This window comes from Schistocerca piceifrons, chromosome 3, assembly GCF_021461385.2.
Source record: "Schistocerca piceifrons isolate TAMUIC-IGC-003096 chromosome 3, iqSchPice1.1, whole genome shotgun sequence".
In the NCBI taxonomy this organism is placed as follows: domain Eukaryota; kingdom Metazoa; phylum Arthropoda; class Insecta; order Orthoptera; family Acrididae; genus Schistocerca; species Schistocerca piceifrons.
The window spans coordinates 159,472,995-159,486,818 of NC_060140.1; the positions used below are offsets into that span (position 1 = coordinate 159,472,995).

A 13,824-nucleotide genomic window follows, 5' to 3' on the forward strand; every position below is an offset into this window, starting at 1 on the left:
TGCATTGAGTGACGTGATACGCTACTACGTGTGCTGATTTCAAAAGGTTAAACATATTCTTCCTTGTCTGATCGGTTATTTTCCACTGTCTTCTCCAGTGTTTCTCATATATTTCCGCACTCCATTCACAAAATGCCTAAACAGACATCTAACATTCTCGTAACAGGAAACTGCATTTCACTTCACTAAGGAGCAAATATAAATTATGTATAAAACGATTTGCTTCTGAAGATGGGCCCACAGAAGCAGAAATGCATCATGTAGTGTAATAAAACAGGAAAACATGAGACTGACCGTATTTTTACGCAAAATTTATGTGGTTTCGTTTTACTCAAATAAAACATCATCTGTGGTCAGGAATGAAACATAGTTATAATTTGCATTACTTCTTAGTTCTAAAATCAATTTGTTGAAAACCACGTTGAATTTACTAGCGGTATTTTGTGTCCTATTTTCGCTCATAAAAAAGAACGTCATCTGTTTGGAAGTCTTTGATGTGTAGCCTCGTCTGGCACTGTTGTTTGTCGGCTTAGCCCACAGTACTTTACAGAACTTGGCACTTGTTGATATGAAACGGAAGGTTATATTTATTGTTTTATTATACAAGTTCCGTAGGACCAAATTGAGAAGCAATCTGGAAGGTTATGGAGCGTGTCATTACATGAAATTACAACACAGAGGTAATAAAAGACAAAAATAAAATGTTTATGTATCCGAAATAAGTCAAGCTGTAAGTTTAAGCAGACGCAGTCAACAAGACAATAAGAATCAACTTAATTTTTCAAGGAACTCCTCGACAGAATAGTAGGAGCGACCCATGAGAAAACTCTTCAATTTCGATTTGAAAGCGCGTGGATTACTGCTAAGATTATTACATTCTAGTGGTAGCTTATTGAAAGTGGATGCAGTAGTATACTGTAGACCTTTCTGCACAAGAGTTAAACAAGTGCTATAAAAATGCAGGTTTGATTTCTGTCGACTATTAACTGCTTATTCATGGGAATAAGCTAATATTGTTAACAAGAAATGACAGTATGGAATATATATATATATATATACATATATATATATATATATATGTATATATATATTGAGAGGCCAATGTCAATATACCCAGACTCGTAAACAGGGGTCGACAAGAAGTTCGTGAACTTACACCAATTATTGGCCGAACCGCTCGTTTCTGAGCCAAAATTATTCTTCTAGAACGGGAAGAGTTACCGCAAAATATAATACCATAAGACGTAAGCTAATGAAAATAAGCCAAGTTGCCTAATTTTCGCGTCGAACGACCACTCACTTCCGGTACCATTCGAATAGTAAAAAATGGCAGTATGAAGGCTTTGAACAAAATCCTGAATGTGGGCTTTCCACGATAGCATACTATCTATATGAACAAGTAGAAAATTGAGTGTTCAGTTTCACTAATCATACGCCCATTCTGTGAAATTAAGACGTCAGGAAGGTAGGAAGAACAATAACATCTAAGAAAGGCAACTAATCAGCGTTGTACAATATAGAAGGCCAAATAAGTACAGAACATGTATCACAGTTCCTCTCGAAAAGGAACCAAATTAATCCTACTACTTATCAGATGCTATGCTAGTAAGCAATAAAAAACACAAAATCAAGTGCCCCTGTGCAGATTCGTTTCCACAACATAGTAGTTTCAGGTGAGAAATAAAAAAGATGGAACATATTTGTAAGAATAAAACAATTACCCAATGGAATTTTCTAAAGAAATAAAATAAGACCCTCTGGAGATGACTCGTATTGAAACATCTTTGATTGAACAGAAAAGAAATACATCGCTTTTTATAGAGAGCAAGATTTTAAACGTATTTGGCAATGAGAACGAAAGATGGAACGTCAAATGCATGATTATTTTGTACAAATGTCTTATATTAAGACACCTGTCCACTTTTTAGTGACTTTAATTCATTTTCTGTTCCTCTATATATTATATGACATTTTGACCTTCGTATGACTGAAAAGTAAGCCGATATAATGATTCTACGGTTTGAGACAGTTTACATAATTCAGGTTTTTGGACTACAGTCCTCCATCTTCCGCTCCAGTGGCAGCGTGGTTGCAAGTGACAAAATGTGCAATTTTGATCCTGTTCTTAACTCAGACTGAAAACCCTGTACAGTTATAGTCACATTGGTTGGAAAATTATAGATTGACATTCACTGAGCTCTTCTTGCTCTCCGTAAGGTGGATTTCACATTGTTTTACTTTTAATCGTTAACAAATTTTTACTTCGTTTGTATCTGTGATTTAACCCTCATTCACCTTGTATCACTTTTCTAAAACTGCTGTATAAACACGGCGGATCTTTGCAGGCTCTAAAAATCCTGTTCTGCACATGTTTATTAAATATGTGCTGTAAGATGGTTTCAGATGAAGATTTCTTCTTCAGTATTAGACATTTTCACGTTAACAACGCAAGTTTCGTGGCAGGGAAAAGTGAATGACGACAACTCGACTCTAGAAGACACAATTTGATGAAATAGCTTTCCAAAACTTCTGTCTCAAATACCTCTGCAATTCTGTCAATGGGAGAATGAGTCAACAATTACATCGCTGAAGACTAAGAAGGTTCATGCATAGGATGTGCTATCTAGCAGAATACTGAATTATTGTACAGCATATGTTAGCTATATTTCTCATTTTCTCTTTAGGAATTGTCACTTTCCTAAAGTACCCAGTAATAAAAACACTTTATAAAAAAGGAGAAATTGATAATTTAAACAATTTAAAAGCTATTTCTGCGCCACCGGCGTTTGCTAACGTTTTTCAAAAGGCTGTACAAATAAGCGTAATTTATCATTACAGTTGTCTGTCAAACGGACAGTTTGGTTTCAGAAGAGGCTCAACAGCTCAAAACGCTACATTCTCCTTTATCAGTGAGAAGTTGAACGAATTCGACAAGAAGTTGCGTACGTTAGGCTTCTTCTTTTTTATTTAACTAAGCCATTTCATTGTGTGGACCACAAAATGTTACCGCAGAGTTGGAGCATTATGGAATAATCGTAAGAGGAGTACATCACAATTGTTTCCTCTCATTCATGCACAACAGATGACAAAAGGTCCATGTCCGGAGTTATGAGAACAGCTATGGAACATAGTTCAGTGGATGTCGCATGAAGTAACTGTGCTGGGACTGCTGCGTTTTTTGTACATAGAAATCTTATGACTTCTAATCACAACAGGATTCAGCTTATACAGTTTATGATAAATATTTCAACTAAAATTGACATTTTAATCACCCTGAATTGGCGTATGACTGTTAAGTCTAAACAATTAAAATGCATAGGTTTATAAATACATAGTAACTGTTATGGAAGCCCAGGTTGTGGGTGAAGTTCAAAACGTGAATGCTTTTATATTTACCGTTACAACAAAATCTGCGGTAAGAGATCGCGCAGCAAGAAAATTAGTTTATTTTCCTTATTTTCATTCGATTATGTCAAACGGTATAATAATACGTGTAGCTGTTCCCATTTTTTCGCTCTAAAACGCGCAGCTAGAGCAAAATTCGTGTACCTCTTTTCTACTTCTAGTGAGGAGCCTGGCAACTCTGACTGTGGTCGCTAAATATGTACATTATTTTATGAGGTTTGCTATTGACGATGTCACTTTCTCCCACGATTTAGCTGCTTTCAGCTACTTAATATTAGGCAGAAATCTAATGTGCATTTGGATCACACCTCCTTCATTCTTGTACAGACAGGTGAGCAATATTCTGCAGCAACCATTTTGAATAGCCTAACACAAGAATTAAAAATATTAGCAACAATTCTCGCTCAATCAAAGGTAAATGAAGAATTTTCTCACGGATCACTTCTTCTATTGAGCGAGGGAGCTTCTGGAAAAATTAAGGTACTACCTGTGGTACAAAATTGTTCATGGGAATATACTCGTTGTTGACTATTATGTGGGAAACCTCTGGGGACCGGATAGATGATTTACACAACAAGCAGGAATATTCAGATTTACTAATAATATCTTATTTTTATATTTCTCAGTTACCCACACTTTTTCGCTCCATATTTCCCTCGTTTATAACCTTCAAATTTTTACCTTCATGTTACAAGTGTTGCTTGTTTTGAGATTTCCAAGTCATGTTTTCCCCTTTATCTTAGTTGCCGTGGTACTAGTAATTAAGCAAATCCTTTTAGTATTCAAAACACTATCAGTCGTGGTAGATTGCTCTGCAGTTATCATTGGATTGTTTTAGGCGTGTTCTGAATAATCTTTCCCACCAGGAATCGAAAAAGCTAATGCCGAAAGCGCACCACCGAATAAACTTGCGTTAGCGAACTTAGATGGAGACCGACGTGTTGAGTCTGACTTCCAGTTCCTGGCGTGACGCCTGCTCGGCCACTTCCTTATCGGACTTTCGTGTACAGTACATTTCTAGCTAAAATTTGTTCTAATGAACACATGGTGGACATGCACCTGATGTATGGACTGGCAATGAGTCTAAAGCCATACATCTGTTTCTTGAAACATTTACTAATAGGTATTTACCGAACAATAAGATTTTTTAAAGTATACGTGAACATCTTGAAGAGCCAGGGTCTTTTGAGAAAATTTTATTTCACTGTAGGAGACCAAACTGTGTTAGAACACCTGATTCAGAGGATGGGGTACTTCATCGTATTGGGGGCAATAATGGAAGCAGTACCAAAGAAATAGCAGAAAATGAGAACAACAGTCGTGTGACTAGTATGGAAAGCCTCCCTTATCCATACCATTGTAAGAAAGTGGAAGGTCGTATTGAAATAGGTATTCAGTCCAGAAAAGGTTATCGTACTTGGTTACTGGGGATATGTGCTCGAGATTAGTTACATAATAAGTTGGGTCTATTCAAAGATTTACACAACAGAAGACAAGTTTGAAAAGAAAACAAACTTTTATATCCTAGCTGGAAAACTAAAAAGCCAAAAGCAAAGCAAACATGAAACAACAGGGAAAGGGTCCCTATTAATGAAATACGAATAATTGACCGTATGTATATATTTATGTATCTGATTCTTTTTGCATCCTCTATCCATTCCCAAGAGATTTCGCAAATATTACTTAAGACGCTGGACACTCGCAACTTGTCTGCACAGGGATCACCGGCATTTAATTTTGTTTATGGTAATTTCAGCTGCTGACTGGTTCCTCGATGATGGAGATATTCCCCTCCGATTGGTCCTATGGACCTCGACGTATGATACAAAAATAAGTAAAATGACTTACCAAGAGGTTTCAGCCGGTTACTCGAGTATCCGTTTAACCTGAGGCCGAGAAACACACTAAGATAAACTACATTTTACTTACATCTAGTTGTTACTTTATAGACAAATAACACGTTAAAATAAAATTCTTTCGGCATTAACTCCTTAGGTATACATAATACAGCGTAAAATCATTAATAACCCAATACCCCCAAGTGATGATCTTAAACTATTTGTCTGTTAATGGCGTATTACACTAAGAAGGTAAAAAGAATAAGTCGACTACAATCTCATAGGCTGGTTGCTTACATGTCGCCTATGTACCCGAACAGCAGGCTCATAGCCACTCCGATATTTTGTGCGTAGAACAAGACGTCCTTTGCTGGCTGCTGGTTGTCGCAGACCCAGTTCATCTGCGAAGGAACCGTCAGCGAGAACCACGTTTCGTCATAGTCCCAGCCGTGCTGACACTTGATTGGTGCAGCACTGCTCCAGTTAACGGCATCGCTCTGGTTGTACATCAGGCACTTGCTGAACGAATTGCCTGCCCTGCGTGAAATCAGATATGTGTGAATCAAGTAACGTGAAAGGATCTTGAATGACAACATTACAATCACAGCGAAAATAGCTGAAATGAAATGCTAGTGGATGAGAACTGAGGCATAAAATTTCTAAATAAATATTTTTTTCTGAATCAGGCAAATTCCTAATACGAACTATCGGCTAGCTGAGAAATTCCACGTAAAAAGTGAATCGCTGAATTAATGCAAACTGTTACATAAAGTCAGCCATAGAAAACGTATAACTATCGTCGTTTCGTGCGTCAGGTTCGATTGCGTATTGATTTACTAGGCATTGCTGTATTGGAGTTGGTATGCTGTATCCTTCATCCGACCGAGGAGATGACTTAACCCAGCCATGTACAGGGGACCGATAGTTAAACTTGTGTAATGAAACACAAAAGTACTCATCATTTTTTCCATTAGTGTACATTGTCAGAGTTGAAAGACGTGACTGGGGATCAGCTATAATGAACTGTAAACTCTTTTTTCATTTTGTGATATATGTTATTTTTCCTAAGATTATCTGAGTATCCGTCAGTCAGGAGTGGTATATAATGCATCAATATAGTTGGATAGGAACTGGCCTCATGTTTATTCACTTTCTGTAAGGTCCGATGTTGCTTCAAACAGTGATGTAAAGCTACTTGTCGTTTTCATTTTACGGAGAGCGAAGTTTCTCAACGACTGATAGAGCAATGTGGCACTGTGCACTTCTTGCTTGGGCACTATGACGAGCACTTGCTTACGACAGAGCCGGCCGGGTTGGCAGAGCCATTCTAGGCGCTACAGTCCGGAACCGCGCGGCCGCTACGGTCTCAGGTTCGAATCTGCCTCGGGCATGGATGTGTATGATGTCCTTAGGTTAGTTAGGTTTAAGTAGTTCTAGGTTCTAGGGGACTGATGACCTCAGAAGTTAAGTCCCATAGTGCTCAGAACCATTTGAACCTTTTTTTTTTTTTTTTTTTTTTTTTTTTTACTGCAGTATGTTGTTTGGGTTAACATACAATGTCACCTGAACTGTAAGTGACATATCTTCCTCGAGAAGAGAAACTTTAAAATTTGCTTTTGAAAGCAAAGGTTACTCTCCTCGCTGTTCTGATATGGGTGTTATATGATGCCAGCTGTTTTGTCAGCTTTTAATTGTCCGAAGTGCCGCTTGCAAAGACCAGGCAAATGTATAGCTTAAAAGAGACAGTTTACGATGTCAGAGAAAAGGATGGACTCAAAACGTCCGTTGTGGAAATTTCAATGGCAATCGAATAGCTATAGCCGAATTCCAAGAGCATGTTCCCTCTTAATGTGATTGTTTGCGGGCATAGGGCGTATTTTGTATGTGGAAACTAACTCCCTGCATGCTCCGTATGCAATTCGGCATAGCACCTGAGGGAAAATAGAGGCTATCGACACCTTGTACGATTGCCTATTGAAAGTAGTTAATCAGGAGCAACAAGATATGCAACTGTTGTGTTATGTTGACTCAGTCCACATTTGATAAATCAGAGGATGGTCGTGGGAGAAATGTGATTGAAGATGTTACAAAAACTATAACCGTAGAATCAGGGAGCAGAAGGGATGGTGATATTCCCGATCACTGATAGGACACATGAAGAGGTACATCAGAATGCGAAATTTGAAAAGCATGAAGAAATTGCAGCAAGCGTTCATGAAAGCAAAGAAAAATTCAGAAAGCTTAAAACTAGCTGTTCTCAAAATGCAGAAAACAAATACGACGACGGCGGATTTAATCAACATACTGCATAATGCCGTGGAAGATGGATGCAATAAGAAAATCTCTTCTACATTGCCACAGTCTTCATGCTCTTCATTTCAAACGTGCGAAACAACAGTACCTCGTTAAAAACATGCAAGCTAGGAATAGAAAAAGCTGAGAAAGAAATGCAAACCTCTGTTCGCATATCAAAAAGCATTAAAGGAAGAGGACGATGATATCGTACATTTTTCTCTGTTGAATGTCAAAAAATGTGAGTTGCGACAAGCGACTGCCTAGAAAAACATTGCATCCTTTGGAAATGGAAATTTAGACTCTGCTTAACAAATCAATTCTAATACAAACGTCCGTACAGTTTTTCCTGTCGTATCTCGGATATCAGGAACTCATTAAAGTACAAGTTATAGGAGAAGCTCTTAAATGCTCATAGTTTCGATGTAGCGTTCCTGCTGGAAATGGTATGTCAAGACAGTGCCCTTATAACAGCCCAAAACCTCTATAACAACATGCGACAAAAACGGATGCTGTTGTGTCATCTTAACAAAGAGGTACCTCAAAGCGACTTTCATCAATTAATAAATGATAACAGTACTCTAGTCAAAGTGTACGCGCCATGCAAATGCCGGCCGGAGTGGCCGAGCGGTTCTAGGCGCTTCAGTCTGGAATAGCGGGACCGCTATGGTCGCAAGTTCGAATCCTGCCTCGGGCATGGATGTGTGTGACGTCCTTAGGTTAGTTAGGTTTAAGTAGTTCTAAGTTATAAAGGACTGATGACCTCAGATGTTAACTCCCATAGTTCTCAGAGCCATTTGAACCTTTGCAATTAAACAATAGTTCCGCAGGTATTCCTCCAGGACACAGTCACTTTGTGGGGCCAGTTGGTGATGAGTCACTGCCATCTGATTCCCTGAAGGATCACACTTGGTTGCCGTGCAACAAAAGGGTGACATAAAACTTACGTTAGGTGACTGTCTACGGCTCTAATTTTTTAAAAAGTATGTTTGTGCCCTCAGCTATACAACCGTGTGGTCATTCTGTACATGTTGCAGTTACTATAAGTATCTTCAAAGGAGAGGAACAGTGTATGTCAATGGATCAAAACTACATTTTTGTCAAATATGACCCAATCTAGTGTAGATCTTACTTAACTGTCAGAAGGGTCTCTCTAAACACAGTCGATGTAAGCATTCTGTGCCTTACTACCATTTCTGTAATTTGACAATAATTTATACTCTACAGCTGGTTGGGTCTTATTTGAGGTAAATATGTTTCTGATCAATCGATGTGGACTGTTTTCTCCTATAAAGATAGTTGCAATAAATGAAACCGTCAGAGAATTACCATACAATTGTATAGTTGATCGAATAAGTATGCTTTTTTAAAATAATAATAATAACAGTAATAGTAATAGTAGCAGTAGAGTAGACCTTACGTGGACAACCAAAATTTCAGCTTGGCTCGTTGGGGTCACTAAGGAGTGGCAGTGTCCGGTCGATCTGAAGCCCAAACCTCATAACAAGTATTTATCAAACCTCCGTATAGAAGAACAAGTTGACGAAATTAAAACATGAAATAAATAAATAACTGGATGTGGAATAAAAACGTATAATCCCGTAGAATAGTAATGTGAAGATTTTTTTATACGGTAGCATACTTTCGAGAAACATGGTATGTGATGAATACAGTGAAGCCCGTATAATGAAATTGGATGACGTCATTATTCCTTTATTAGACAACTAGACTTCTAACATGATGAGCTGATTTCTGCTTCTGTGGCTATAACAGATCGAAAAAATTGCTCAAAAAATGCATCTGAAGTCTAAGTCTTGTGGCCATGTGTACTGAAATTATAGAGCTGCCCACTTATATTCGGAAATTAATTTACTAGTAAGCACTCATTTCCGTATTCCATAATACAATCAGACATTGGCCCGAATGAGTCCTTAGATTGACTGTGGCTACAGTATTTATATATTATGCTCCAAAACGAACAATGTAACAACTAACTAATGCAACAAACATTTCTTTACTGTGGGAGAAAATCCTACATATCTCGGTATTACGTTGCTTAATATCTGTGGATAAATAGTCGACCAAATTCTTTCTTTATCTCTTATAAGAATTTGTTTCAAGCATTAAACACTAGTAGCTGTTTTTTGCTGATACCGGTATGTTTTATAAATCCAGGCATGTTTGAATGCCAATAACGGCTTCCGAGGGTTCTACAATGAGCAGAAGAGAGCTTTAAAATACAAGCAGGTATATATAGGTATATTAAATGTATTCGCAGTTTCGAATATGGAAACCCATCCGCTCTGTAATGGAATGACAACATTGTAAATCTGTGCCAAACCAGGACTCGAACTCCGATTTTCCGCTTAACGGGAGCGGTCGCGTTTCCGTTAGGCTATCCGAGTCTGACTCACAGCCGGACCTACACTTCCATATGTCGTCAACCACTCGTCTATAACTAGCACTCATACGTTTCTTACATGTCCCCGTAAAGAGGAGACATTTTATTTGATGGTCGCTTATCCAGCGTTGACAGATAAATACGATCTTGCAATGCCTGCGTTGTTCTGAAGTACGATGCAAATATCATAGATATCTATAGATACAGGAGCAGCAACAGCAAGCTAATAGGTATATTGAAATTATAAGCTTTGTTTCGCAAATCACTAATATCAGTACATCTACCCCTAAATGTATATCCCACAAGGCAATGTCTGTGTATGGCTGGATGTACTTCTGGCCAACATTAATTTTCCTTCGACAACATTCCTCAAGTATGAGTTTTCATTTTTCTTTTTTTACAGCACAATGTCTGTACGTCTTTTCTAGGTATTTGTAAACACCACTACAGCTACAGGGAAGGATTGCTTTAGTTCCCATTATTTGATACGTTCATTAAATATATCCAGGTGATCTACATTAAAATGTAACAGGGACATCATTTATATTAGTAACAATATTTATATTTACAAGAAACTAACATTTGAGAAAACGTTACACTAGCGTATTAACAGCCGTCTACGTCTTAGCTGTCGTGCACATTACAGCAGGTTCATAAGCGTCATGATACAATAGTAACGAATGCATATTCCAATTCAACATAGTTCTATAGAGCGAAACTGAAGTGTGCCAGCTGCATATCAAAATTGTTCACAACCAAACATACTTGAAGACATACTCAGAGAAACTGAAATGTACTGATGTCTTCAAATGCTTCTTAAAAAACTCACTGAGACACCCCTTTGTCGCATTAGATCTTTTGTTGTAGCCACTTAGAGACTGGTACAACCGGTTTCGTACCATGCGAGTATATCCCCAGGTGTATTTGTGGTCTCATGTCCCATGTTATCTAAACGGCTTAATGGGTGTTCAAAGGTGCATTGAGGAGCACTGTTGACGTAGAACTTGAGAAAGGTAATTGTTACTGATAACGTACGTGCGTATAGCGCCAGACGTCCAGGTGGTAACGTGAAACCGTTTGGTTTGTTGAATAATTGAACACTGAGATTAAATCAGAGAATGCAACAGTGCTTCTCGTTCCCATGTACCTAGCGAAAATGTGACCTGGGCTCAATGTAAAAACGACCGCTATACATTTCGTCACTTGTGGGGTGTTACCCTCCTAGAAATTTCTGAACACTAAAACCGTTTTACATCTTACCGTAGTCTGTCGAGTTCTTGACGCAAGACGACCTTTATTGCATCATGTGTTACATTACACTACTGGTTTACTTCCCACAGGAGCCATTATCAAATGCTTGCAGTACCAATATAAACCGAGTAAAAAGTTGAACAACTTCTTTGACATCGTTAAAACTTTGCGTATTATAATTACTGTTACACATTTTGGTGTTATTTTGGTATATGTTTGTCGTATTTAGAAGGTTTTTAGTGCTACGTGGGCACAGAAGGTAGTTCACACACACAAACACACATATACACCACACCCACACCCACACACACACACACACACACACACACACACACACAAATACACACTCTCTCTCTCACACACACACACACACACACACACACACAAACACACACACACACACACACACCGGTCTCGGTACACAGTACACAATATTTGCGTACAGAGTCTCACACATCACAGACTGTAGTCAAGATTGAATTTTGTTACGTATTATACACAGCAGCGACGTAGAAACTGATATAGGGATGCGTACTCAAATACAGGGACATGTAAACTTACACAGTACGGCGCTGCGGACGGCAGAAACAGTAGTTTGATCGGTTACTGCTACTAAAATGACAGGTTATAAAGATTTAAGTGGGTTTGAACGTTTTGTTATGGTCCGCGCACGAGGGAAGGGACAAAGCATCCCCGACGTAGCGATGAAGTGAGGATTTCCAGTATGACCATCTCGCGATCGTACCGTGAATATCAGGTATCTGGTAAAATATCAAATCTCCCACATAGCTGCGACCGGAAAAAGTTCATGCAAGAACGGGACCAACGACGACTGAAGAGAATCGCTCAACGTGACAGAAGCGCAACCCTTCAGCAAATTGCTGCAGAATTGAGTGTTGGGCCATCAACAAGAGTCAACGTGCGAACCATCCAACGAATCATCATCATATGGGCTTTCGGAGCTGAAGGCCCACTCGTGTACCCTTGATGACTGCAAGAATCAAAGCTTTACACATCACCTGGGCCCATCAACACCGACATTGGACTGTTGATGACTGGAAACATCCTGCCTGATCGGACGAGAGTCATTTCAAATTGCGTCGAGCGGATGGACGTGTACGGTCCTGGAGACAACTTGATGAAACGATGGACTTTGCATGTCAGCAGGGGACTGTTCAGGCTGGTGAAGGCTCTGTAATAGTATGGGGCGTGTGCAGGTGGAATGATATGTGGCTCCTGAAAGGTCTACATAGACATGTTCCTAAGCAACCTATCTGATTACGTGCATCCATTCATGTCCGACGTGCATTCCGAAAGACTAGGGCAATTCCAGCGGGACAATACAACACCCCACACGTCCAGAACAGATACACAATAGCTACTGAGTACCTGCAGGAACACTTTTCTGGGTTTAAACATTGACGCTGGTTACCATACTTCTCATACTTGAGCATTACTCAGCATATAAGGGATGTTTCGCGCCATGCTGTTGAAAAGAGATCTCCAGTGCCTCGTACTCTTAAGGATTTATAGACATCTCTGTACGATTCTCGGTGTCAGTTCCCTCCAACAGTACTCCAGACATAGTCGTGTTAATGCCACGTCGTGTTGCTGCACTTCTGCGTGTTCGCAGGGGCCCTACACAATATTAGGCAGGCCTACCACTATCTTTGCCTCTTCACTGTATAACTGGACTGTTGTTACATCTGCTTGTATGACATGTTAAGTGTAGCATGTGGTATGTAAGATTATACATGCAGATATTCGACATGTATGCATGGGAACGAGTCTCTGGTTCCATGTAGTACTAAATAAATTTAGATTAGGAACACAACTCCTCGACACATCTTTTGGTACATGGATCTTTCAATAAGTGCTGCAACACTTTTTTTTCTCGGCCAGTCCCTGTTGAATAAATGCAAAATTTTTTTCGGACTACCATGGAATGCTCCCACTTCAGCCCTCAAAGTTACACTGAGATCCAATTTGTGGCGACATTCAAATTGGGGTATGTAACTGAGATGTATTCCAAGGCGACAGCTGTAATTAAGCTTCTTTTGGAGAAAACTAGAGCATTGCATGTATTCATAGGCCCTTCCAGAATATCTACGAAGATCTGGCAGTGAAGAAAAGCACAAATAATCGTTTAGCGAAGGGTTTGTCATCATCTCAGCAAGGCAGCACAAACTTCTCCGGTCTCCGGCGTGCCGGCTAGCCTCTTTTAAGAAGAAAACTTTTACAGCCACACCCTCCGCGGTTAAGCCTTGACGACAAGGTTCTGGGACTCTGAAAGCGGTTATTATGTTTGAAGTCTTCCCTCACGATGCAACGCTCAAATCGGATGGGTACTGCGATACCCGCAGCAAACTGAAGAACCGACCTGAGCGTGTTCGTCGCAACATGAATGCAAACGAACTTCTCTTTCTCCGTGAAAAGGCCAGGCCTCATATAAGTGGAGCTAACAACGCTTCACTGTTCTTCCTCATCGACCCTCCAGCTCGGATCTCGCGGCTTCCGACTGGCCTGTGGTTGGCCCAATGAGGGATGAAATACGCGGGAAGCAGTACGTTGATGATTGGGTTGTTATTAATGCAGCAAGTGTGGTGCCATGCAGTAAGTTGCATAAGGCCGTCCAAT

General features: G+C 39.5%; 1 protein-coding gene across 2 annotated transcripts in view; it reads right to left on the reverse strand.

The window, feature by feature from the left end:
- The window catches only part of LOC124789786 (solute carrier family 22 member 7-like), a 133,305-nt gene that overhangs the window by 96,275 nt on the left and 23,206 nt on the right, over positions 1-13,824 (reverse strand). For both annotated transcript variants that reach the window (XM_047257254.1, XM_047257253.1), the window contains exon 3: positions 5,541-5,780. In XM_047257254.1, coding sequence (XP_047113210.1) covers positions 5,541-5,780 — 240 coding nt within the window. The remainder of the gene's footprint in view (positions 1-5,540; positions 5,781-13,824) is intronic.